This window comes from Sylvia atricapilla, chromosome 3, assembly GCF_009819655.1.
Source record: "Sylvia atricapilla isolate bSylAtr1 chromosome 3, bSylAtr1.pri, whole genome shotgun sequence".
Lineage (NCBI taxonomy): Eukaryota > Metazoa > Chordata > Aves > Passeriformes > Sylviidae > Sylvia > Sylvia atricapilla.
In genome coordinates, this window is record NC_089142.1 from 85831911 (window position 1) to 85856383 (window position 24473).

At 38.8% G+C, this 24473-nt stretch overlaps 2 protein-coding genes across 3 annotated transcripts in view; one reads left to right on the forward strand and one right to left on the reverse strand.

Moving 5' to 3' along the window:
* The window catches only part of RBKS (ribokinase), a 71757-nt gene extending 66721 nt beyond the window's left edge, over positions 1–5036 (reverse strand). The window contains exon 1 of the mRNA XM_066316046.1: positions 4917–5036. Coding sequence (XP_066172143.1) covers positions 4917–4966 — 50 coding nt within the window. The 5' untranslated portion in view covers positions 4967–5036. The remainder of the gene's footprint in view (positions 1–4916) is intronic.
* The window catches only part of BABAM2 (BRISC and BRCA1 A complex member 2), a 163833-nt gene continuing 144324 nt past the window's right edge, over positions 4965–24473 (forward strand). The window contains exons 1-2 of one of the 2 annotated variants that reach the window (XM_066316048.1): positions 4965–5235; positions 8743–8902. In XM_066316048.1, the coding sequence (XP_066172145.1) occupies positions 4965–5235; positions 8743–8902 (431 nt within the window). The other variant, XM_066316047.1, reaches the window with a different exon arrangement.

The following is a 24473-nucleotide window of genomic DNA, read 5'->3' on the forward strand; positions in this document are numbered from 1 at the left end:
AACAAAGTGCTGAGCCTGTACATCTTGCATTTAAAATGTACCCAGACTTTGCTAGGTCAGAGAAGAACACAAGGGGCAGACAGCACTGGGTCTGAAATCAAGCCCAGATTTTTCACTATTACATAAATGAAACAATTCACAGATGACACATTCTCTCATGCCTTGATGTCTTTCATTGGATCCAAAGATTAATTTCCTCAACTGGACTAAGCTTGTATTCCTTCACAGTTGTGCTTTCCCATGCTGCTGGCAATGGCAGATTGACTAGAATGAGGAGTGGCTGCTGCAGGGGAAGCATTACAGATAAAAACAAAAACACAAATGAAATGGGTTTGAAGCATTCTAGAACACTTTGCTGCTAGGAGAAGCTGAAGAGGAAAAAATCAAAACAAGGCAAAAAACATTAGAAGTTGGTGACATGCATGAAGAATGGTGGAACTGAGAACATGTGTGAGATCTGGAAACAAAGCAAAGACAAAAATGAAGTCATATGCAAGACTTCCTCTGATCACTCAAAAGAAACGTAAGAAAATTCCTTTCTTCACATTCCCACCAAAAAAAAATTTGCAATTATTGTTCTAAATACTGTACTTCTGAGAAAGAAATTACAGACATAGTTTTGGATCATGGACATTTCCAATGTGCCAATGAGCCATTTACTCCAGCACTTCAGCAGACAATAATCTCCACTAGAGACTCAAAAGGAAGACACAGAATCTGACTAATGAGATACCTTTGCCATTTGGCCTAAAGCAAAGAGGATTTGATTTGTTTGGGACGTTCACACCAATGTGCATCTGTCACTGCTGTCCACTGCAGATCAGCAATACATTGCCCTTTATGGAGCTCAGTGCTTTCTCTGCCTTGCCCTTCTGTCTTGCTAAATGCTTACTGTCAACCAGTTTAGTACTTGCAGTAATTATTAATGGTGGTTGTTAAAACAGGGGGCTGGAAGCAGGACTTTAGTCCTGCTCCCTAAAGGGAATGAAGAAACGTGGTGAGAGGAAAGAAGTTGACAGAAAACTTAAGACCTGAAATTCTGAACATTTTACAAAATGCATTTTTCACTATTTGGACTGTGGTGTCATTCTCCTGAGTTACACTGAAAGACTGTTGTTGTTGTGACTATCCAAAGACTGTTTTTCCATCTTACATTTTGTTCTATGCTTCTGCTGTTTTCAATTGCCATGCCAAAGTTTCTCCCGTTTATTCTAATTGTTTTAGTGTGTCTAATTGTTTAGCTTCTGACTCTCATTGGTTTATATGTTTAGTCTTGTCCTGATTTAATATGAATTAAAATGCCAATGCCACGACCAGTCTGCAAATATGAGTCAGAAGAGAATCTATTTAAATAATACTGTGGATGGTACCCATCTGGTTCGATATCTAGATCATATAGAATAATGCTGGTTTTTGTTTTCTACTACTATTGCCTGCTATTGCCAATGAAGTGTTGATTGTGATTGTGACCACAAATATGTTTTGCTCCTGGTCCTATTAAGCCAGAAGAATGTGGTTGACTGCATGTATGTACGTGAGGTTGTTTTGATCAAATGAAGTTCACTTTAGAAAACCCACATTCTGCCACTGCAGCGCTACAGGACAGTAAGAAAAGAACTTCCAATGAGAATACTGTTTTAAAAGCAAACAAACCACTGGGGCCCTTCCTTTTAGAAGAATTTTAAGACATACTATGCTTTCTTCTGAATTTGATTATTTCTCAGAATTTATGTCTGAGTATCTGTCTTCTACCAAAGGTCCCTGTCCTTTTCTGTCTCGGTCATTACGTAAGACACAGCACATTTCAAACTGTACATTTCCATTTCACACAGAAATTACTTTCCTTTAAATCATTAGTTTACTGTACTGAGTAAAAACATTATATGCTATTTTTCATGGTGAATCTAGCTACCATATGTCCAAAAATGGCTTGAAGCTTTTGGGTACCTTGCCTCTACAGGCCTGGGAATGTTTAACATGTAAAGTCTGCGGCTAGCACTTCAAGTCTGACCCTGAGTTTCTGGCTCTCCAGACAGAGGGACAAGGTTCTGTCCTAATGGGCCAATGGGGTATTTTACCAATTTGAGTTATAACGCAGCATTGTCTAGTTCTGGCAGAGTCTCAATCAATATTATTACCTTCTAAGAAAGATAGGCTTTAGTCTTGAGTGATGAATATGCCCATTAAGCACAATGTATACAAAAATGTGTTCGGCTTCCTCTCTGTAACTCACAAATTTATTCACGCTCCTCCAAATGGGTGATAGGCATTTAACATGATCAATCTTGCCCATGTCTTTTATAAACTGAAACATCAGCACAAATGACAAACTCCCAAAACCCTGACGCTCCTTCATTCCAGCTGAAATGAACCCTAGCTTTAAATCTGGAATATGCGGTCCCCTCTAAATCCCATATACAAAGACAGTCAGGAGTAATGCTCCTGGAATCTAATCCTAATCTGATGGTTTTTATATTTCAAAAAGCTTGTTTATAGTTTCCTGTTCCACCTAGTCACAATCAAGCCTACTGCTTTGTACTTTCCGGTAATTTTACCCAGATTTTCCTAACCCAGGACACGTTTAAACTATGTCTACATAGCTACTGCATGGAAATTTTGGTCAGATTAAACTCTTGAAAGCTAAATTTAAACACACTGTTCTTCTTATTTTATTAAGTGCCTGAAGTTCTGTGCTAGTAAGAAAAAGAATGAAGCCATCCCTTCTTTTTCAACTGAAGCTGATTAGTTTATCACGGATAAAAAGCCCTTCACTGCTACTTAAAGCAGAGGCTAATAGTGGTGAGTCACATATGTACTTGTGACAGCATTTGTACACTTTAAGACACCCTCTCAGCTGACTGAAAAGTGAAATGGCTTTTCTTCAGCCACTTAATCTCAGTGCAACAACATCTGTCACTGCTGCCCATGATGTAATTTCTGGTTACAGTATGGCCAGTTAAATATGCTTTTGAATAAAAATAAATGACTGCATTTCTATCATATCAAACTTGCAGCCAAAAAAAAAAAAAAAGTAATTAAAAAAAAGAGTAAGGAGTTTTCTTGTTTGTTTAACTGTCAAGAAAAGCCCAAAGCTGCAGTTGTCAGCAGTGCTTAAACCGGCAGACAATTTTTTGACTGCTTTTTTCCCCACATTTTAGACAGACAGGAAAAGGAATGTCTTGAGGTTAGAGCACCATGTTTTACATTTCAGTGCTATGTCATAAGCATCTGAAAGCTCATTCATACATAACATCAAGATCAGTTCCACAGTTCTTACTCTGACTTACAAGACAACTACTCTTCTTGGAAAGCTGCCAGTGTGTTCTGCAAATCACACAGAGCATTAAATCTTTCTGACACAGGTTCTATGATTTTTTAAGGGGCTTCATCATTTCTGCAACACAAGTCTATGCCTAAGCAGCACTCACTCCTCAGCATGTTCCTCTAATCACATATTCTGCACTTTCTTGACCCACAGGCCCTGGGATAATTGTCTGTTGATAAAAGACATTTTGTTTATTGCAGAATTCCTAGCAGGACAAGCTGATGCAGTCCAGATACATACACTTTAAATCCCACTTTAACCAGTCTGCATATAGAGCACGGAGATGTGTTTAAAACAGTGCAAATCAAAGACTGATTTGCAAGTTCACTGTGACTGACAAAGCCAGCCAGTTCAGGTTAGAATTTGCATCATGAATTCTTGCAATGTTGCTTTAATTCTCCTGTTATTTAGTATTCACTACAAAGCCTGGGCTACTGGAACCAAGAGCTTTCATGAACTTCCGTACTTCAATTTTTCAAAGAAGTTTCCAAACTTTACCTACATACAAAAAAGAAAAAGAAGAAAAAAAGACAATGAGACCTAAGCATCTAATTTGAAAAGCAAAATGCTCAGAAAATGAATAAATTAAGATACTAATTTTAAAACTTTTAAAAATAATTTAAAAATAGTTTTGGGGTGTGGCGCTGCTAAATTTTTGAGAGCTTCCTATATGCACTTCTTGGTATGTTTGGATATTAATACCTTGGGAAGTCCTCCCTCTCTCCCCGTTTGCCTCAATCTCATTTCAGTGTCAGACAAAATGTTGTATGCAAGTCATCAACTTACAACCTACTGATTCATGGAGCTAACTTCGGTTTCTTTGCAATATTAACCATACTTTCTCGCTTTTCCAGTGGAAACAAGCGTGCTTCGAACCGAAAACGTGTAACGGTTGACCAGCTTTATTTATTTTCATAAAATCGTTTCAGAATTCTTTGCTGATAACGAGTATCAGAGCTCCAGGTTTCCCGTTCGGGTGCCTACGAAACGCTGCTTCCCTGGCCAAGGCCAACACCGACCCACCCGGCACAGCTGAAAATACAAACACAAGTCTCTCCTCTCTTCTCTCGAGTCACAGACAGATGATCAAAGCTCTCCCCGTTCCCACACTCTTCTTTCAAAGTACTATTGGCAGCTGACATCACCCGGGCGCAGCCGCCCCCCTTCAGAGTCTCAGAATCCCAGAATGGATAAAGTTGGAAGGGACCACAGCGGGTCACCTGGTCCTGCTCAGGCAGGGTCATCCCAGGGCACATGGCACAGAATTGCATCCAGACCGTTCCTGAACGCCTCCAGTGATGGAGACTCCACAGCCCCTCTGAACAATCTGTGCCTGTGCTCATTCCTTTCCTCTGCAGCGGCCGCGATTCTGTCTGCCCAGGGCCGAGCGCTCAGCCCGCCTCTCCTGCCGCCGAGCCCGCTTCTGCCAACCCGGCCTGAGGAGAGACGTGACACCCGCTTGGCTGGGCCCGAGGCCATCGCCGCCCGGCCTACGCCGGGGAGGCCCGGCCTGCCTGCGCTCCCCGGGCACCGTGACGCCCTCAGGGTCGCTTCGCCCAGTGCGGGCGGAAAACCCCCAACCAGTACTAACCTGACCAGGTCGGTCATACAGGATCCCACCACCACAACCTCCGCGGCCATGGCGCCGGGGCGGCCTTTGGACCCTGACCCGCCCCGGGCCCCGCCGCGGCTTCTCGGGTTGCCACGGGCGACGGGCTGCCCGCGGGGACCTTCGCCCGGCAGGGCTGTCCTTGCCGAACGCCTGCTGCCACGACCGCCCCCTTCCCCTCTGCCCCGCGCCGTTCCGGCCTCGAGCAAACCACCGCCCCACGTCCTGCGCGGCGGCACGGCCCGCACAGGCACTTGCGGCGGACGCCAATATTGGGCCGGCGAAGACCCCTCCGGCCCGGGCGGGAGCGGCGGCGGCGCGGGGGGAGCGGAGGCGCGCACGGCGCGCGGCGGGGCGGGGGCGCGCACGGCGGGCGCGGGGGCGTGCACGCCGTTGCCAAGCGGCGAGTTCCGGCCGCCGTAGGTAATGGCGGGACCGGGACGGGCGGGATGGGGCGGACGAGCCGGGCAGGGAGAGCGGGAGGGAGCGAGCGACGCCACAGCCCTTCCCGGGCCAGCGGAGGGCGGAAAGAGACCCGGCGCCGGGAGGCTCTGGCCCGGAGCCGGCGGAGGCCGGTGTTAGCACCGCCGCTGGGGCGGGGCGGGGCGGTCGCAGCGCCGCGGGTGGCGGCACCAGCTGGGGAGAGAGCGGGGCTTGGCCGGGGTCAGCCCAGAACGGGAGTGGATGGACGGAAAGTTCCCCCTTAACGCGGGGAAGAATTTCTTTACTTTGTGGGTGACCGAGCACTGGAGCAGATTGTCCAGAGAGGGTGTGGAGTTTCCATCACTGGAGATATTTAAGAAATGCCTGGACACAGTTCTGTGCCATGCGCTTTAGGCTGACCCTGTTTGAGCAGGGATGTTGGTCCAGATGACCCGCTGTGGTCCTTTCCAGCCTTACCCATTCTGGGATTCTGAGCCTTCATCCGTGCCAGGGCTTAGGTAACCTCGGCGTTTACCCGGGGCTCCGCAGATCCACATTGCTGATCGCAATCCATGGATGTGTTCGGGCACGGCTGCCGGAGGCGGCGGTCCCCGGGCCCCTCCTTTCCCCGCTCACACCCAGACACGAGTTCCTGCGGCCGCCCCCGAAGTGAAAACCACACGACACCCCTCGCCGAGAGGGTTAGACAGGAGAGGTCCTGTCACACTTCCAGGCCTCCATCACAATATTCACCTTTTCCTTTTTTAATCTTCTCATAATCCTCATTATGGTACGGCCGGTGGTGGAAGGTCGGAGTATCTTCCATCCCGACTCTCTCCGGTGCCGAAAGCAGTACTCGGGACTTCATGGTTATAGTGAAGCCTGAGTAACATTAGCCTGAAGTCACAGTGGTAGCCAGCTGAATGTAAGAGGATTCAACTATTAGTTTGTTTGTTTCTTTCAAAGGTCTTGTTTTGGGAGGGAAACAGTCCAGTGAATTTTGTTTTTCTTAATTCCCCTAAGTTTGTTTGTGTTCAGTTTCCAGTACTGTGGGAAACTTAAGCTGAGGGGAAAAAAATCTGTATGGCAACTGAAACTTAGGAAACTGGTACAAATTGTGTTCTAGTTTGTAAAGCCCTTTATTTACCAAATAAATCAGTGAGTTTACTTGACAGCAACCCTTTAAGTATTGTGTGTCTGGCTTGTTAAATAGAAGGTACTGTCATTTTTAAAAATGATGCAATAAATATGGAAAAATGTCTAACAGTCATTTAAGTCTTGCTTTGACAATATCTGCAAATTTTATTAACAAAAAGATAAGGAATCTCATTTTAAAGTTCATTTTGGAAGGTGCATCTGTTCAGCTGTGATCACCAGGTGCACCACGTCTCACCGTTTCACCCTCATAACAGTTACAGTACCCTTAAAATGTGTCATTATCAGAACCAATGCTGTGATCTTCATGTGTAACTTCAAGATTGCTAGAAGGATAGCTTGTTTTTCAGCACGTTCTTGTGGTTTCAGAAGTTCTTAACTCCATCAGTCCAGCTGCCCCCTGCTTGAAATTGCTCTTCCCTACAGCAGCGCTGGCAAACTGAAGTGTGTGCCCTGTTGTAACCACTCTTGTGCAAAATATTTTAGCTTAAACTAATTTTTATTAGCAGTTCAATCTAAGCCATTGAACTTAGCATTGAAATATGTCAAGTATGGGCTTGTGTTCTCTCAGTCCCTCTGGGGAAGAACAAAGGTGAGTAGGCAGAAATTTTTAGTAGAAAAATAGCAAACCAGAGGTCGTATCTTAAATTGCTCTGGGTGTTTGCTAAACAAACTTAAGTTGTTCCATTGTCAATTAAACAAATCATATGTGAGAACGCATTATGTGTCAGGGCATGGATACTTAGTCTTCGGCTTCTCCACTGCCATAAAATGTAGGAGCCAGTGTATTAAAGATAATTACTGTTTTTAGGAAGTCTTACTTTATTAGTCGTTCTGTTTGCCTTAAAGTGCCTGGCCTTTGCTTTATTAAGCTACGTTCTGAATATCTAGGACAAACATTCTTGAGCATTGCTTCCTGCTACTCCAGTGTGAATGGCTTTCATGAGAACAGAATGTGAAATTTAATGTTGCTCCCAGTTACAGAGATTTAGTAGATTCTGTAGAATATCCATTAGTTACTAATTAATGGTTGTAAACTGAGTGTGAGAAACAACAGAAAATTGCAATTATTGCCATGAGTTGTTCACACTCTAGTTATAGAACACTTACTAATACAACAGTCCATATGCAGCCTTTTTAAGAAAGTGAATGCAGTGTGTATTAGTGTTTTCCAATTAAATGGTTATTTTTTAAAATATTTTTTAATGCTGAGGGTTAGTGTATGAGCTCTTCTGTCCCACTTATCAGTGGCAAGTTCGCATTATCTTCAGTTATTTACAGCCTTGTTTTCCAAAACGACCAAGTTTAATTAATTTTCATAAGAAGCTCTGTGCCTTAGAATGTGATCAGATATGTTAAAATTTTAATGGGCTTGGTACCCTTCTTTTCTCCTACTTCTCCTGCCAGTCTTTTGTTGTCCACGCACTCTAGTCTTTTTGTGGTGCAATGACTTAAAATGTGCGTATGCTCAGTTTCTACATTTCACCTAGAAAGTAACAGGTTCCTAAAGTGTGCTAAATTAATGGCCTAATTGATTTAGCAGGAGGTCATGCAATTGCAAGCACTTCTGAACAAGCTGTGCTTAAAATGTGTGTACATCAGCTTCCTGATCTGTAACGTGAAGGAAGATTAAAATGCCTTTCAAAGAGTGTGGGGATACCAACTGAAAGAGAAAGCAATGTTAGCTTTTAAAAGGCATCATGAAATCCTATAAATTGCTACCTAATGAAGTAGTATAAAAGTAATACTGATTATAGGCACACTAGCGCTCTTAGAAATTGCAGGTGAGCATACAGAGGGCTATCAAACCCCTGGGCCCATTGCAGTTAATGTAAGTTGCACTGATTTCAGGGGAAGCAGAACAAGTGTGACTTGTCAATTACAGACTCACTGGGAATGCCCACAAGAAGGGCCAGGCTGTGAAGAGTCAGAGTGGCGGTCAATTTTATGTCTCTTTCTCAGAGGGATAGGGCCTTAATTAAGGTGCTGAGGTCATAGTTCTGGTTTTATGTTGATACTGAATAAACAGGCTTCATTGAATGTTGCAGAAGTGGAAGGAAGAAAAACTGCCTCTGTTTATTTTTTTTCTATAAACCTGCACATGCTTCAGTTACTCTGCACTCCTGATCTTTTCCATGCTTCACTTTTTTTATGTTGATGTTTGCAGAGTACATGTGCATCTACATCAAATAAGTAGGATATTTTAAAATTTTATTTTCTTCCTTTGCAGCTCAAGACAAAAGGAAGGAGGAATATAATAAAATGTCACCTGAAGTGGCCTTGAACAGAATTTCTCCAGCACTTTCGCCCTTCATTTCCAGCGTGGTCAGAAATGGAAAAGTAGGACTAGATGCTACTAATTGTTTACGGATTACAGACTTGAAGTCTGGGTGAGTTCCTCATCCAAAAAAGAGCACCGAACTACTCAACAGTTAAGATATCTTTTCAGAACTGAGTTTTATTAGGTTCATGTGTTGAAGCATTTTGAACACAGCTGGAGTTGACATACTAGCTGACACACCAGCTACATTATTTTTTGTCTTGCTACTATTTTGTAGTTTGGGAGACTAAATTTGTCATATTTTTGGCAATAATAATCTTGTTAAGACACTCTGATCATTGCCACTTGATAGTGCTGATTTTCAGCAGTGAGACAGTAACAAACATTTTTTTCTGTTGTTTATCACTTGCTTATTCAGTCTTCTCTGTAAACCAAAAATTGAAAGACAGATTTGTGTGACCTTACCTGTAGTCATGAATATGCCAAAGCAGAAGAAAAAATAACTTTATCCGGCCTTCCTCAAGTTCAGTACATCAAGTGGCTATAGGGCCAAGTGTTTGAAATAAGCCAAGCTGCTCCTTTTATTTTTAAATCTAGAAGTGTTCAGATTAGTGTGCAGGTAGTAGTAAAATACAAACAGCCTTTTGTGTATAACCTCTGTGAATAATACATGAGGAGAGTGAAATGTTTAGATGACACATCTCAGAAATTGCTTTATTCTTAAAGAGTTGGGCATCTAACAGCATCTAGCATCTTTTTGATTCCTTTTTTTTTTTTTTTTTTTTGCTACAGGAGCTCAGACACTGAAATTACTTTTGTTTTAGATATACAAATCATCTTGTTTATACAAACTACTGCTTTGTGTATAGTTTTGAATGATAGCATAATAAAAATAACAAAAGGTTTCAGAACCACCACAAATCACTGTTGTTTAAAATACAGTTCTGCTGAAAAGTTTCTTTAATGTGCTTCTGAAGACTTTTTTATTATGGTTTCATGAAAGGCTTTGGGGGTGCTTTTCTGTTTGTAACGATGCCTTTTCAGGAAGGAGGTTTGCATTCTAGGGTTAGTTTGGAAGGAACCACTCCCTCCCTGTGAGGTGCTGGGCCAGAGTACAGGTTTATGCGGAGGTCTGAGAAGCCATGACTTTGTTATTAGTGTTGACTGGCGTGACATTTAGGCTTGCAAATTACATAAGACAGGCTGAGCAGTTCTGCATCTGCTGCTGTCATTTCATGCTAGATCTTGCTTTCCCTTGAACTAGTCTTCTAGAAAAGCTGTGATGGGAGCTTTTACATTTTCCCAATTGAAATCTAAAAGAAAGGAATACAAAGAAAAGTAGAGAGAAAACACAGCTGTTTGTTGGGAGGTAGGTAAGGAGTTTGCTCTCCACCCTCTGAATGTTTATGCTGCCTGCCTTTAGAGTAAGAGATTAATAAAAGGTGGTGTTTTCCAGCTGACCCTTTTCATGGGTATTTCTAATAGGTGTCTAAAGTTTTTGGCCACTGATCTTGCCAAGAAGATCTTGTATTGGCTTTGTTAAAACCTGTGTTTTCCAGGAGTTTATTCTTTAAAAAACTTAAAGCTGCCCGCAGCTGAACCTGTCACTCAAACCCAATGATTCAAATTTTATAGTAACTCTGTTAACATGGAGTTTACCCACAAGTACAGCACCTGACAGAGGCTGTCTCATAGTTGTTTAAAGACACTGGCCATCTAAATGCATATGTTAGAAATACTTTTTCCTTGTTCTGGAACATAAGCCTTATTCTGAGCATAAGCCTCATTCTTTATGTTGAGTCTTTGTTTTAGCTTGAGGTTGTTAGGAGATGGAGTCAGGATATTCAAGGCTCTTCATACATTTCAGAATTGTTTTGAAGGTTTTCTTTCTTTGGTGAACTAGTTTCTTAAAGCTATTGCTATAAACAGAACTAGTTAACAATTGCTTGAAATTTCTGTGAAATGTGAATTTCATGCATGTGTTTTTAGGAAAGATTTTTATTTGTTCCAAATAAATTTTTGGTTATTTATTATAGGAAATTCTAAATTAATGTGTCAGTGTGGAAATACAAAATTAATGGGATTTAGTGCTTTATGCTGTCGCTGAAATGGTAACCATTGCAAAATTACTTAGCATGTGATGGATGAATCACAGTATTACAGAGATGTCCCTTCCATAACTCAGGATCTATTTGAGTGGTCTTTAACCTTTGATACAGGAGTTCTTTGACACTCCACAGACTGTTTGTCAGAGTCTCACATCAGCTGATAAATAACAAAATCCCCAACCCACAGCCTTGTTAGTAGATTTAAATTTGTTGCTGCATACTGACTGTAGAGGAAAACTGCAGGGCTTTGAGAGTTCAAAAATAAATTGAAGGACACTGGATACTCCTTCCCTGTCGTCACATCATGAGATGATCCAAAGCCTCGTATGCTTTCACTTTCATTACACTTTTCTAAAAGGAGACAAAATAATCAGGAGAGGCAAATGTAGGTGATATCAACATGAAGAAACAGAGCCCTGAGGCCACTGAATTTGGACATAAATGGGAAGAAAATGAGGAGAACTATTTTTAGAGAAATGCGGGTGAAGTTCAGGATATCAATTGCAAAACTCCCTTCAGTTTCAGTGGGTTGAATCAGGCTTTAAACTTAGAAAGTGGAACCAGGCAGGTTTAGATTAAATGTGCTAGATTAAATGTTTGAAGTTAGATAAAGAGCACTTCTTGTTCACAAATGAATGTGACCACTTGGGAGTACTATCAGTTCAGGAACTTTGGTTTTGAATAGTGATTGTGCCTTTATTGACACGTGACAGGGGTTGTGCATATGCTAGTCTAGGCTGTTAAAACCCTAGCCTAGCCTGAGTTTATTACAGAACATGCAAATATTTTCTGCTTTAACTGGTGTGTTATGTGGAAGATTTTTAATAATAAATATAGTTTTATTGTAACCTTTTAAATCTTACAGTATGTAAGGTAATCACCTCAATAGCTATTAATTTTGAAAACAGAAGCGTCTGTAACTTTTGGGAAGGAGCTATATGGTTGCTCCACTGTCACATACCACACTGTTACTCTAAGAGAAAATTGGGAGTTATGCCCCCTGATGTTATGCCCCTTCCCTAGTGAACCAGTGCTTTAAAGTGTATAACAAAATAAAATGTTCAAACTGAAGATCCATCCATTCTCATTTCTTAGGTTTTAGAAACAGTGCTGTGATGGTAGCATATTGAATAAAGTAGTACTTTTAAAGCCTTGCCCACTCAGAGCCTTGGTGTTGACATTCTTAGAAGTGGAAACTATTTCCTTTCTGTTTCACCAGTAGAAGATCAACTACCAGATTTTAGCCTATCACATCAATTGATTTTGATTTATAAATGGAGAGCATATTAGTCCTTTAATTATTTGAAAAGTCAGTCCATATGTCAGATATTTTTAGTGAGGAACTTGTTTTGCACTTATTCTGACTTACTCCTAGGATTGACAACTTTTGTTGTGTTTTATAAACTGTATTAAAGAGCTGATGTTAGATGTATAAAGTATGATGATATGTTAATTTGCTTTGCTTTCAAGTGTGGGAGGGAAATATGTCATAGTAAGGAAATCCTATTGTTTTGCAGTCGTTGAATATGTAAATGTTTTATAATAATATGTTACAGTTTCATAATGTCTGTGTGTTTTACAAACTTATTAGACAGTACCAGTCTCATAAGACACATACATTTACATCTGTGATGAGGATATTCAGGACCAAGTACTATTTATAGAATTTATATGGCCCCTGCTGATGGAGACCCTGAATGGAGCTCAGTAATATGGCATAACAGAAAAGAAAGAAATTCTTCAACAGAAATACTAATAAAAGCTTAGATGGCCAAGTTTTCTTGTAGATAGGGCCCCACAGTGAACAAAAGCAGAACTGGGGTGTAAGGTCACGTCTGAAATACAGCACCTTAAGCAGCATTGATTCTGATGATAAGAAAACCCTGGCAGGCGTCTGTGTTGCATTAATAAAAGACATTCTTCAAGATGACAGACTGGATGAAAGCATTTTTAACTCTTGCATAGGATATTACTTTGTTCTAGACCCAAAGAAAATAGTGCTGCCACTTGAGTCAATGCCATTTATTGTATCATTCAGTTAATCTCTACTAGTAGTCTCTTTGAAATACTGACCCATCTTAATTAGATATTAAAATCTACTCATAACCAACTGAATTGTGGCTGAGGCATTTTTCTTAGCATTTACACATATAATCATGGGAAAGATGTTGAATAGGGAGAAGTGATTATTATGTAGATTTAGAAATAAATGATATTTTCCTATGTGAAGGGTGTTTAATTGTTGTATAATGTAGAATCCAGTTATTTAAGAGACTGCTGCTTTTCCTATGGTGTGTTAGAAGAGTAAAAGACATAGTTGTGGTGGTCATTGCCTTTCAGAACTCTTTTTCCCCTACAGCTGTTCATCAGGGCCCATGCTTGAGCTTCAAGTTATGCTGCGAGCCTATTCTTCTTACTCAACAAACTTGATTTTGTTTTTTAAATTACTTTGATGTGTTCCACCAGGCAAAATTTCAAAATGAATACAGTAATTTAAAGCTGCATATATTAAGATTCTATTTTTTTAGATATCCACTCATAACAAAATTTAAAATTTCTTACTTTCATGGTTATATTTATTCCATATTTATGAGAAGATTATTTGTGGATCTTTTATGTAAGTGTTTTGTAGTAAACGGTGTTAGTATTTTGTTCTTTTCACTTGTCTTATTCACTATTGATTTCTGCCTCTCTGTTTGATACTGAGCTATGTGTGCAAGTAGTTATGTTCCTGAAAGAAACCTGTATGAAGAGTGGTCAAAAGGATGTAATTCTTTCTGGAGTAAATTTCAACATAAAAATTTATTATCAAGCTATAATTTATAACTTTATTGCCCTGCTTCCTAGGAAGCAGTGGCAGTTTACTTTTTTTCTGTTATCAAGTAGACTGCAATATGCTTTGGTATTTCCCTTTCTTTTGGGCATTTCCCTTTTAAAAGTAAATATGCATTTTTATGTGCATATTTTGTGAAATAATGTTGATTTTAGCTGTGAATTGCTATTACAGTACTGTGACAGTTATTAAAAGCTTTTGCTCGATGTTTTGCATTTGATTAATTTAAAGTGAAAGATTCTACTTCAGTTACTTGAGGAAGATTCCTATCCATCATTCATATTGGTGTCTGTAGGTAATTTTTTTAACGTGCTTACATTTTGTTTATGTATAAAGTTTAATGAATCTGACTCTTCTGAACACAAGTACTATGAAAAGCTATTTTAAAAATAGCTGTTTTGTGTAAAATGTGTACTTGGAAGGGTGTGGCAGTTTCCAGGAGAAGTGTGGTCCTATGAGTCCTTTACTGTTAAATTTGGTAAGTTGTGAACTCTTACCTTTTCACAAAGTAGGTTGTTTCATTCCAGTTTTGATGACAGATACAGTTCTTCACTGCAAAGAATCTTACTACTAGAAGTTTGTTATCTCTCAAGTAAAATGTAAAAGGCTAAGGCTCTGATGGGACAGTTTGATAGAGTTGTTTCTGTGGAGCAGCACTTGGGACTTGGAACAGCAGTTTTTCTGTGCTGGTTAAAAAAGACCTATCTCCAAGGTTTGACTGTCTCCTACATTTGTTTCTGAATGTTGGAAAAAACAAAGGCAAAATGTCTGGTAAAAGGTCATAGTGTAGAGCATACATTTGGCAATGCTTTTGTAAATATTCACCCACAATTTTTGGCACTCTTTCTACACTGGTTTTGAACAAGGTGCTTGAAGTTGTTCAGAAAAAAAAAGTTTGTGTTTGTCAGTTTCAAGTGCTATTAGGAAAGAAATGATTTTAAAAAGTAAAGGTAGTGCGAGATAATTGCAGATACTTGGGCTCTCATTTAAAAGACTACATACATTTTCCTGTGGCTTTTTCAGTTTAAATATTACACCATGTGTCTTTGCTGGTATTTTTAGGTGGGGACAGTGAGTAGCTTCCTCTTGTTTGACCTTGAAGAAGGTAAATGCCATACTTATCACTTTAGTATTTAATACAAATGAGAAGAAAGTATTTGATACAGCTGTTTCTTTTCTGTGTAAAGAGAGCATACATGATATAGTACCAATAGTGTGCCAAATGCTGTTGGAAAAGTGTACCTAAACAAGATGGTTAAACATGGTTTTGCTATCCATATCTTGGGAATTCATTGAACCTTTCTTGAAAATGGGGCTTGTGTTAGTGTAGGTCCATGCCCAGGTCTTTCTGTTGTAACAGATGTCTCTTACTTCTTTGCATTGTGCATCACTAGAGGAGAAAAAATTCTCAAGATTTTATTTTTTGTTATAAAGACAGCTAAAATCTAATAATTGGTATCCAGTCCAATTTCTTCACTTCCAAATCCTTGCATTTGTTTAATGTGAACTAAACAGATCTCTAGCATGCCATGTGTCTTGGATGCATACTGTATTTCACCAGAAGCTGAGGACAGCTCACTTTTTTTTTTTTTTTTTAATTTCTCGTTAGTAGAGAAGAATACTTTCCTGGATAGGTGGTCAGTAATTCCTCAGTCATACATATGCAGTTATTTCATGTATGCCTGATTCTCTCATATGCATACATGTGTACATGGCATAACATAAAAAAGCTAATGTACACTTGTGATGAAGCTGAAGCAAAATACTACAAATTTTTGTTTTAGCCGTTTTGTTGCAGACACTGTCTGATGAGTTTAGGGGCTTTAAAAGCACAGGAGATGATCAGAGTCCTGACAGACCAGTATGCAACAGTGTTGAAGATGATTCTCTAGCAGTCTGAAAGATAAGAATGAATCATGAAATGTAATAATTATTTTTAATCTGTTATTTGATATATGATCTTAGACGTTTACCTGGCATTGCTCTGCCCGGTGTAGACATTCCTTGAAGCAGCTATTCTCTAACTGAAAGTGAGCAACTCAAAGGAATACTTAGAGCCATATGTGTAAAATAACAGAGTTTAGTTTGCTCTTGAAATTGATGTTTTTATTAAAGATACTAAGTTTAGTCCATGAGGTAAAAGTAAGCCTCCTAACTAATCCATAGAAAAGTAAAAGTCAATAAAAGGGAATATACTTATTTTGTCTTTACTGAGAGAAGGGAATTTGTCTGAGGCAGACCACTCCACAGTGTAGGCCACAGGTTATTTTTTCTGTAATCTGTGGTATATGACTGAAAGAATATAGTTAGACCATTAGGACTGACTTTTTTTATTATTTTACAGTTAAAGAATCCCCAAAATAAAACTGAGTTAATTAGAGGAAATTGCAGAATTTCATTATGGGAAAGAGACACAAAAAGAAAAAAAAAAGAAAAAAACCCCAAAAACAAACAAAGAAAACAAAAAACCACACACACACACACACACAAAAAAAAAAAAAAAAAAAAAAAAAAAAAAAAAAAAAACCACACACAAAAAAAACCCCAAAACAAAACAACCCCACCAAATATAAAGCCCTCCAAACTTACATTCTCTAAAAAGCCCAATCCCAGGTTCCTGTATATCACTGTATGCATCACTGAAATAATATCTTTAAACCAAAAATACAACAGTAATGGTTGCTTTGTTTTGGATGGTAATTTCTTTTTTCACTAGAAAAACCCAATTAGATTGGTCTTGTATATAGTTGGGGCTACCAATGACCTTTCAAAACTTCTCCCAATTTAATTTATTTCTCTATTTTCTTCCCCTTCCTCTAGAATGTTGGTTTCAGTCTCTTCAGTAAAAGCTGGTAGGTTTTTCCTGCACTTCAACCATGGATTTTTTTTTGGGGGGGGTGAAGTGAAGGTGGTGGTGTAATACTTTGTTTCATGTTCTTTGTTAAGAATTCTTCTGTACTGAGAATTTTTTCAACTAATAGATGGTGATTATCCATCCTGTTTTCCAGGCTGCCATAAGTGTTAGTCATAAGCCTTAACGTAAACCCTATGAAAGTGATATGGTTTCAGGCCAACTGCAAATAGGCAATGAAGACACTTAGAAGGAATAATTTCCTCAGAGATTTCTAGTGGTGTAGTGTCTTCTGCGTTCTGTGTACATGACTTCTGTTGTTTTAGTTTTAACCTGTCGTGCATAGGCAAAATTCAGTTTTATTAGATAGATGCAAAAAGGAGAGAACTTAGGAGTGAAGGGGAGGTGCTAGAGGTGGCATAAAGACAGGTCAGGGTATCTGTGGTGGGCTGGGGGACTCAGAATTACAAGAACTTAGGGCAGGCTTGGACCCTCTTTACGCTGAAATCTGAAGATGACTGTGCTTACAAATAGTCTTGTCATTGCAGGAGGTCCTACACGGTTTTCTGTGCCTGTGAGGCTGATAAGAGATGAGCCAAGCCTAGCTCCTACTGTGATGCTGGGAGAAAACAGGTAGTGGGACAGTGTGTGCAAGGACAAGCATTTGCAAGGAAGAGAGTTTTTTGACTGTCATCAAGAAAAAATGTACATGGAACTCCTTTCTTTAGGTATAGTTAGATGGGACCGTGGGGAGAACGATGCTTAATTTTATGCATTATGGTTTAATCTTGAAAATAGTATTAGCATTGCTTAGGTGGCTGTGAACTGTGAGAATTAATGTGAGAATAAGAAGTTAGAGAAAGAAAAGGTGAGCTGAGAGGTTCTAGAGCAAGACTTCTGGAGAAAATGTAACATGCAGTGACGTGGGGCGTGCTTCCTGCAGGTGCAGTTCCACAGGGTAGTCTGGTGTAATTTTACCTACGAATTTCCTTTTCCTTTTGATCTTTTTAGTCTACTGCATATGTTTATTGTTGTAATTGATCTAAAATAATGCTAGAAATAGGAGAACTCTGATATTTTTTACTCAGGTGTTATCTTTTCATAGGCTTTGTGCTGTGTCTCCAATCTTGTAATATTTTATGTAAATATACTTAATCTGAAGTTGCTCTTTTGAATATGTTTGTGACTCCAAACTATGGATTTATGTTCTAAATGTGATGATCCTTGCTTGAACTAACTTTCATATCCAAAGAACGGAATTCATTTTTATATTAACATAAATTTCTCTTCAGTGTCTGTAAATTAGGAAATCAATTAATGTAGTCATCTGTGATCAAGAAGATCTAAAACTCTGCAATTAGAAGAAAACTTTGAAAGGTCGTTGCAAAAGACATAGGAAGGCTGGATCCATCCTAATATCCACAGAATCATAGAATGGTTTGGGTTGGAGGGGAACTTAAAGATCATGTGCTTCCAAGCGCCTCATCCTGGGCAGGGATGCGACTCATTTATTGTTTATCTAGTTTGTTAAAAGGGGAAAATATATAAACATGGGCTAGATTTTAGTCTTTGAGGTTTTCCCCTGATACCAATTCACTGCATTTTCCAATAAAATTAAGTAAATTACTTAGAAAATGTGTTGGGAGTCTTTATGGCTACTACAGCCATTGCTATGTGGCTTATTAAAGTTGATGTTTATAATAGCTCAGCTTTTGTGATTTGCTGTATGGGTATGCTTTTTCTGGGAACACTGAAAGGATATGAAACTCCAGGTGGTTGACTGTAATTTCATACTTGGTGAAGAATGGTTCTCTTTTAGAGTAATCTAAAAGTAAAAATGTTCCCTGTATGATTCTGTTTTTCTTTCTCCAGAAATGGAGTTCACTTTAATGAACAGTAGAAATGTAACATGTGACACGTTATTAGATTGTAACTTATTGCAAAGTAATAGATAATTGAATAGCAGCTGTGAAAATCTGAAACATGGTTTGAATCTATCAGAAGGGGAGGGAGATGAAGTAAATCCAAAGGATGCATCTGCTACTCCTTCATACTCTTCACTAAAAATTTGCTTATGAGTTCCAAGAATTTGGGGTACAGCTGGTCTTACAGTATAATGAAGGAGTGCCTTTTCTTTGTATGAACATGTGACAGTTTATGATACAGGGAATGCACTAGTTTATTTACCTAAACATACTATACTATAGTGTATGTTATTAGTATTGTTCCATCGCAATTGTCTTTATTTCTGTTCAATTTTTGATCATTCCCTCATTAAAATTTCCATTTTCTATTCCTATTTCATTCTTTTGAGGTATGTATGTGCCATGTGTAGTCTTTAAAAAGAATTGCATGCAATTACCAGAGTATAAAAGATCTTGCTTACAAAGGAAATCAGTTTGATTATCAGTGTTTCTAAAACATGTTTGTAAAATACATTTTGTTGAAAACTTTGTCAATGCTTAATTATTTTTCTTAATTAGTATCATTAGCTCCCTGAGACCCAGTAATAATAATTTCCCATTCTAAACTACAGAGATTTTATGAATGGAATGTTTTGAGATAGTTTCAGAGCTATTCTTTCAGGTCCACTTGCAAGTGCAGTAGATGTGGTACTTCAAGTTTCGTTTTTGTGGTAGCACCATCCAACCTGTCCTGCTATGGTGACTGGAAAAGAGCTGTTCTAAACCCAGCCTTACTAGGCTAAATGACCAGGGAGTGTGGTGCTAAAAAAATACCAGAATCATGGGGAGTTTGTGTGTGTTTTAATTTAATGTAGAAGTTCTCTGAGATGATTTCAAAATATATATATAGGTGTGCTTCCTCTGTTTCCCTCGGAGAGGCTGGGCTGGGCATCTCCCTCCGGCAGGGGTAACCGTTGTTTTGGTGACTGCAACAAGACTTGGGCAGCTCTGAAGGAGATTTGTAGTTCTAAGGGCCCCAGAGCTCTCTCCACCTGCAACATCTGCTTTGGCAATCCCTCACTCTTACTAAGAAAATCTACATTTTCTGTTAATATACAAGTGCTGTATTTGTTTTACTAAGATAGCTGTAAGATACTTTTATATAGTGTTTTTAAATGTGTGATTAAATGTAACTATGTTTTAATTTCCCAAAAGCAGTGGTGTGTGTCTTTTAAGAGTAAATCCCTCTCTCTCTAGTATGTGTAGTACATATGTCTATATAAAGAAAGGAAACTGAAGGTGGAAGTTGGTTGACTAGACCATCTCTCCCATTTTAATTTTTGCCTGATTGACAGAATTTTGGTTGGATCTCTTTGTTTTCAGGAGCAGCTGCTCAATACTCTACATACTGTGTAGGAGCCTGTAAAGCTTTTTGCAGTGTGGAACTACTGGCTGATACAGGGTTTTGTCATCAGTGCCAATGCTATAAAATGTGATTTTCACCATTTTTCTGTTTACTGATCTTGCAAAAAACCTGTCACCTGCTGGCCTTCCTTTTATTCACCTCCACCCTCCGCACACTTTAATTAGTCTTAATGCCTCTGTACATGGCATACCCATCTGTTGTGAGTTCTGTAATTAATTCTTAATTAAATGGGATTAAATACTGTGTCTTCAATGAACACTGGAGCAGATTTCCATCTACAAAAATTGGAGGGAATAAAAATCTAAAGGCATCGACAAAGGCTGTTCTGGATTTGAACATTGAGGTGTTTCTCTTAGCAAATGCCACTTAAGAATTTTGGGTGGCATTTTGCGTTTGCTGCCTCTTATTAGTACCAAACAATCAACCTGTCTTTGCCTCTGAACTGTATTTGACTCTTGCTGGCAAAACCTTCAGCCTCTGGAACTCTGATTGAGTTGTGTCTCATCATTCCTGAAATAATATTAATTCTTAGCCTCTTGTATTATAAAAGTAACTTGACCTCCTTTTCCCATAACAGTATCTTTAAATGACACATATAGGAACAATTAGAAGTATATCCTAGGTATGGTGGGAGGGGTTGGGAGTACAGCCAGTGGTCAGAACTGACTTCATGATGTTGCTTATTATTTTTGTGTGTGTGTTGGTTTTAGCTGTATTCTCCATTGAGGTGTCTCTAACACAGTGCGATGCTTTCTTGGCTTTTACACAAAGAGTCTGGTGAGCAAAAAACAGTTGTCTGTTTTCCAGTCAAGTTCTGATCCTCAAGGACAGCAAGTGTAGCAGCCTAAGCATCAGCAGATTAAGGAAGCTTTTGCATCTCTGACTATTCAGGTTAGGCAGTGGCAGTATTAAGTTGCTGAAATTATAGAGGCTAAAATTCTTAGTCTCATTTGACTTTGCTATTGTAGAGTAAAATTCCCTGATGATTTGTCTTCTCATAGTAAAGCTTCTGTGTCATTTATTAAGGAAGAATGACTAAATGCATTGCATACTTTTTAATCAGTAAATGTGATAGTAATCAGGTAACTCTTGCATGACTATTTGGGCTTACACCTATACCACAAATTAAAAAAAGAAAAAGGAGATTACTCATTTTCCTGTAGAGCTATTGGACTTCTGTTGGCAGTTCTGAATGTTTAATATGCTTTTATATGGTTCCAAGAAGAAGATTTTAGGAGTGGCATAAAAAACAAGCCTCTGACTGGAATTTTGGGATATAAAGTGGTGGGTTTGGAGAGAGGTCTTGATGGGTTTGAGTTTTTGTGGTTTCTTTAAAAGCCTTGGGTAGAATAACCATCCATCTCCTGACTTTCATGATTAAGGTGATAAACACTTGTGCTTTTGTTTCATTGCGATCCGTTTAGTTGTCACAGAATATAATTTTGGATAAGATCTTAGCAGAGCCTGAAAAATTTAAAACTGTTTCTCCTGGGAATGCTTTCAAGTGATGGTTTTAGAAAACTAGCTCATGGGAAGATGGTGTTGAAATCTACGGTTATCAGAGTCCTCCATATCACTGTGGCTTCAGTCCTGTAAAATATCAAAATGGGGTGGGGTTTTTTAGCTTAATCAAAACAGAAGAAGTGCCAATTCAACAAAAAACTCAATCACAAGTACACTGGTATAAGAGGAAACCTTACTGTTAAACTCAAGTAGAACTGCATTCTTAAAGGCTTTTCGATACTCTGGGAAGAAGGATCCATTTTGCAGGAATATACATTGTACTATATCTATCTACTGACGCCTTATTCCAAGCAGCAAAACTGAGACACTTTCCCAGTTTGTATTGTTGTTATTATTGTTGTTTTGTTTGGATAGTATTTTTTATTTTCTTTTGTGACTGGTAAAGAATTCTGAACACTTATAACTAAGCATCTGGTGCTGACAGTAATTTTGAATAAGAATGGTTTCGTTTACATGTGTTGTATTAACTGTGAAAGAAACCTTTTCCAAATAGTCATAGGCAATTTGTGAGGTGCATCAAACACTCAATGAGGGAATGTTCTACTTGTCTCCTACTTGGAATATTTCATAAGGATGTAATGTATCTCAATTTGAGTTTAATCTGCTGTATCTGCTCAAGGAACTTAGCTAAAATCTGCTGTGAAAGGGGACAAGCTGTATCCACCTGTGGTTGCTGCATGCTCTGTTCCATCTACCAATTTCCAACCATAAGTCTTAGCACAGCCCCTTTGAATAGGGCAATGATTTTAAGCCATACACTTAATGATATTCCTTGGTCCCAGAAATGTTTCAAGATGATGATTCTTTGATATTTTAGTAGGGAAACCATTGTGGGAGATCTTGTGGTATAGCATTAATCATCTTATGAAGACTAAGATGTATCACTGCTCCGAGCATCAGAGCATTAATTCCTGCTTCAGTGGCTTTCTTATGTGAAATATTGATTACTTAGATTAATAAATGCAAACCAGTGTAATATTTTTCCATGAACAAAATGGGAGGTAGCACACCCGTATATTATGAGATAGAGTCAGCTCATGACATTAATTTTCAACACCAGGTATTATTGTTCTATGTGTCAATTCCCTATAAAGAAAGGGCAGCAAGTAATCTTTAAAAAGACTTTGTGTGGACCGCATTTCCAAAAAACAAAAGTCTTACATTTTGGAGAAGACAGAGGTCACATTTCAGGGTCAGTTATATGTATAGAATTTTAAGGGGTTCTGTGTGTTAAGGAAATTGACGCAGTAGATAATGTCGATAGCCAGGCCATTACTTGGAGCTTTCTGTTGAAATGAGGTTACACATAGACTGCTACATGTACCAAAGTTTGGGTTGCCTTAGGAGTTTTGCTCTTTTGCTGTTTATTCTAAAAAGAAACAGCCTCCTTTCTAATGTATGTATATAATGTTTCTGCTTGGTTGCTCAGCCTATTGCAGTTATGGAAGTCTCTTGTACAGCCCAGCCAGAGCAATTTGGGGGAAAAAATGTTAATACTGTCACTTTCTATCATTTCTAGACCAATAAAATTAAAAACATTTCTAGTGCAGTATAATAATATAGGAAAGTACTTAGTGTTGCTTTTAGGGACATTTACCATTAAATAAGGCTTTTATTTTAATGTTAAAGAATATTATACTTTCCATAAGTATTTCCAAATGGCTGAAAGAAAAGATTGTAGGGTATTTGCAGGATCAGAAATTTTTGTGTCTGTTGAAAAGCTAACAACAGTGTAATTTTGATGGTATTTGAGAAATGTCTCAAATTTCTGTGTGACCTGTGATACTTTGAAAGAAATTTTCATTAAATATTAAATGATGTTGCAGAGGTGTTTTAGAGCTTGAAAAGGGGTTTTTATGTTGCACTTCATTTTTTTTAATTTTTTTTTTTGTATGCTTCCTAGAATTGGCTTTATACTTGTTGTAAGCCACAGAAATTATTTGGAAGTAGCTAGTAATGTCTTTATAGCTGTTAAATTCATCCACAGCCATTAAAACACCCTAACAGTGGGCACTCCCATTTTGCTGTTCTCACCTATTAAAAAAGTGCAACTTGGAAAAGAATTGTTTCTGTTGTCCTAGGGATCGAATCTTTTGTATTTTTAAGTTGGTTTTACTCCCAGTGAGGCTGGTGATGCTCCATTTTCTTGATAAGCCTTACCTAGATAAAATTATAAAATAAGCAATACAACCATTAAATCAAAGCATATTTCAGCTTTGGTCCTATTGTCCGACATGCTGTATTCCCTTTCGCATTTGCATCATCAGGTTTCACAAAGCATCATTTCTTTTCCATCATCAGTCTTCCAATAAAACATGAAGTATTACTCCAGCAGAAGAAAACCAAGTCAGGGCATTCTTCCTAGATGAAGCAAGATGTGAACCAATCTCTTTTTGAGACTTGCTTTCCATTCAAGTCTGCACATACCTGATAGTAGATAATTTATATCTAAAATATGTCTTTCTAGATTGCTTCTCATGGTGCTCTCACAAGATGTTGCAAAAACCTTTCTAAGGCAAAGATAGGACACGTGTTTCTTCCTTTTGATTTGAAAGGACAGTTACCTAATTTCTGCAGTGGTACTGAAAAAGTACGGTGTACTCTTGCTCAATCAGTGTAGGCTGTTAACTGCAGGTGGCTTTAATTGTATCTGTCTTAGATTCTAGCTGCACATAAGTAGTTTGCTTATGTTTCATTGTAGTTTTGTGGAAACTCCTTTTAAGCTAATTGATCTGTAGTTCCGTGGTTGCTTCTTTTTGAAGAAGCTACATACAGACACAAATTTGACTGTAGTAAATGTAGCTCACTGAATATAAACAGTCTGAAGTTGGTGCATATGGTTTCGGTAACGTTCAAGTGGCAAGAGGAAAAGAGGCTGTAGAGCCAGCACCAGAGAGAAATAGCTCTCTGAACCATTTTGAGTATGTGAGTGAGAATTAAGAATTGTTCCATTTGCCTTGATGCCTCTTCTGCAGTGGGACAGAGAGAGCTGCAGGAGTTAGTGTTGCTTCTGACAAGGAAGGATCAGAATTTT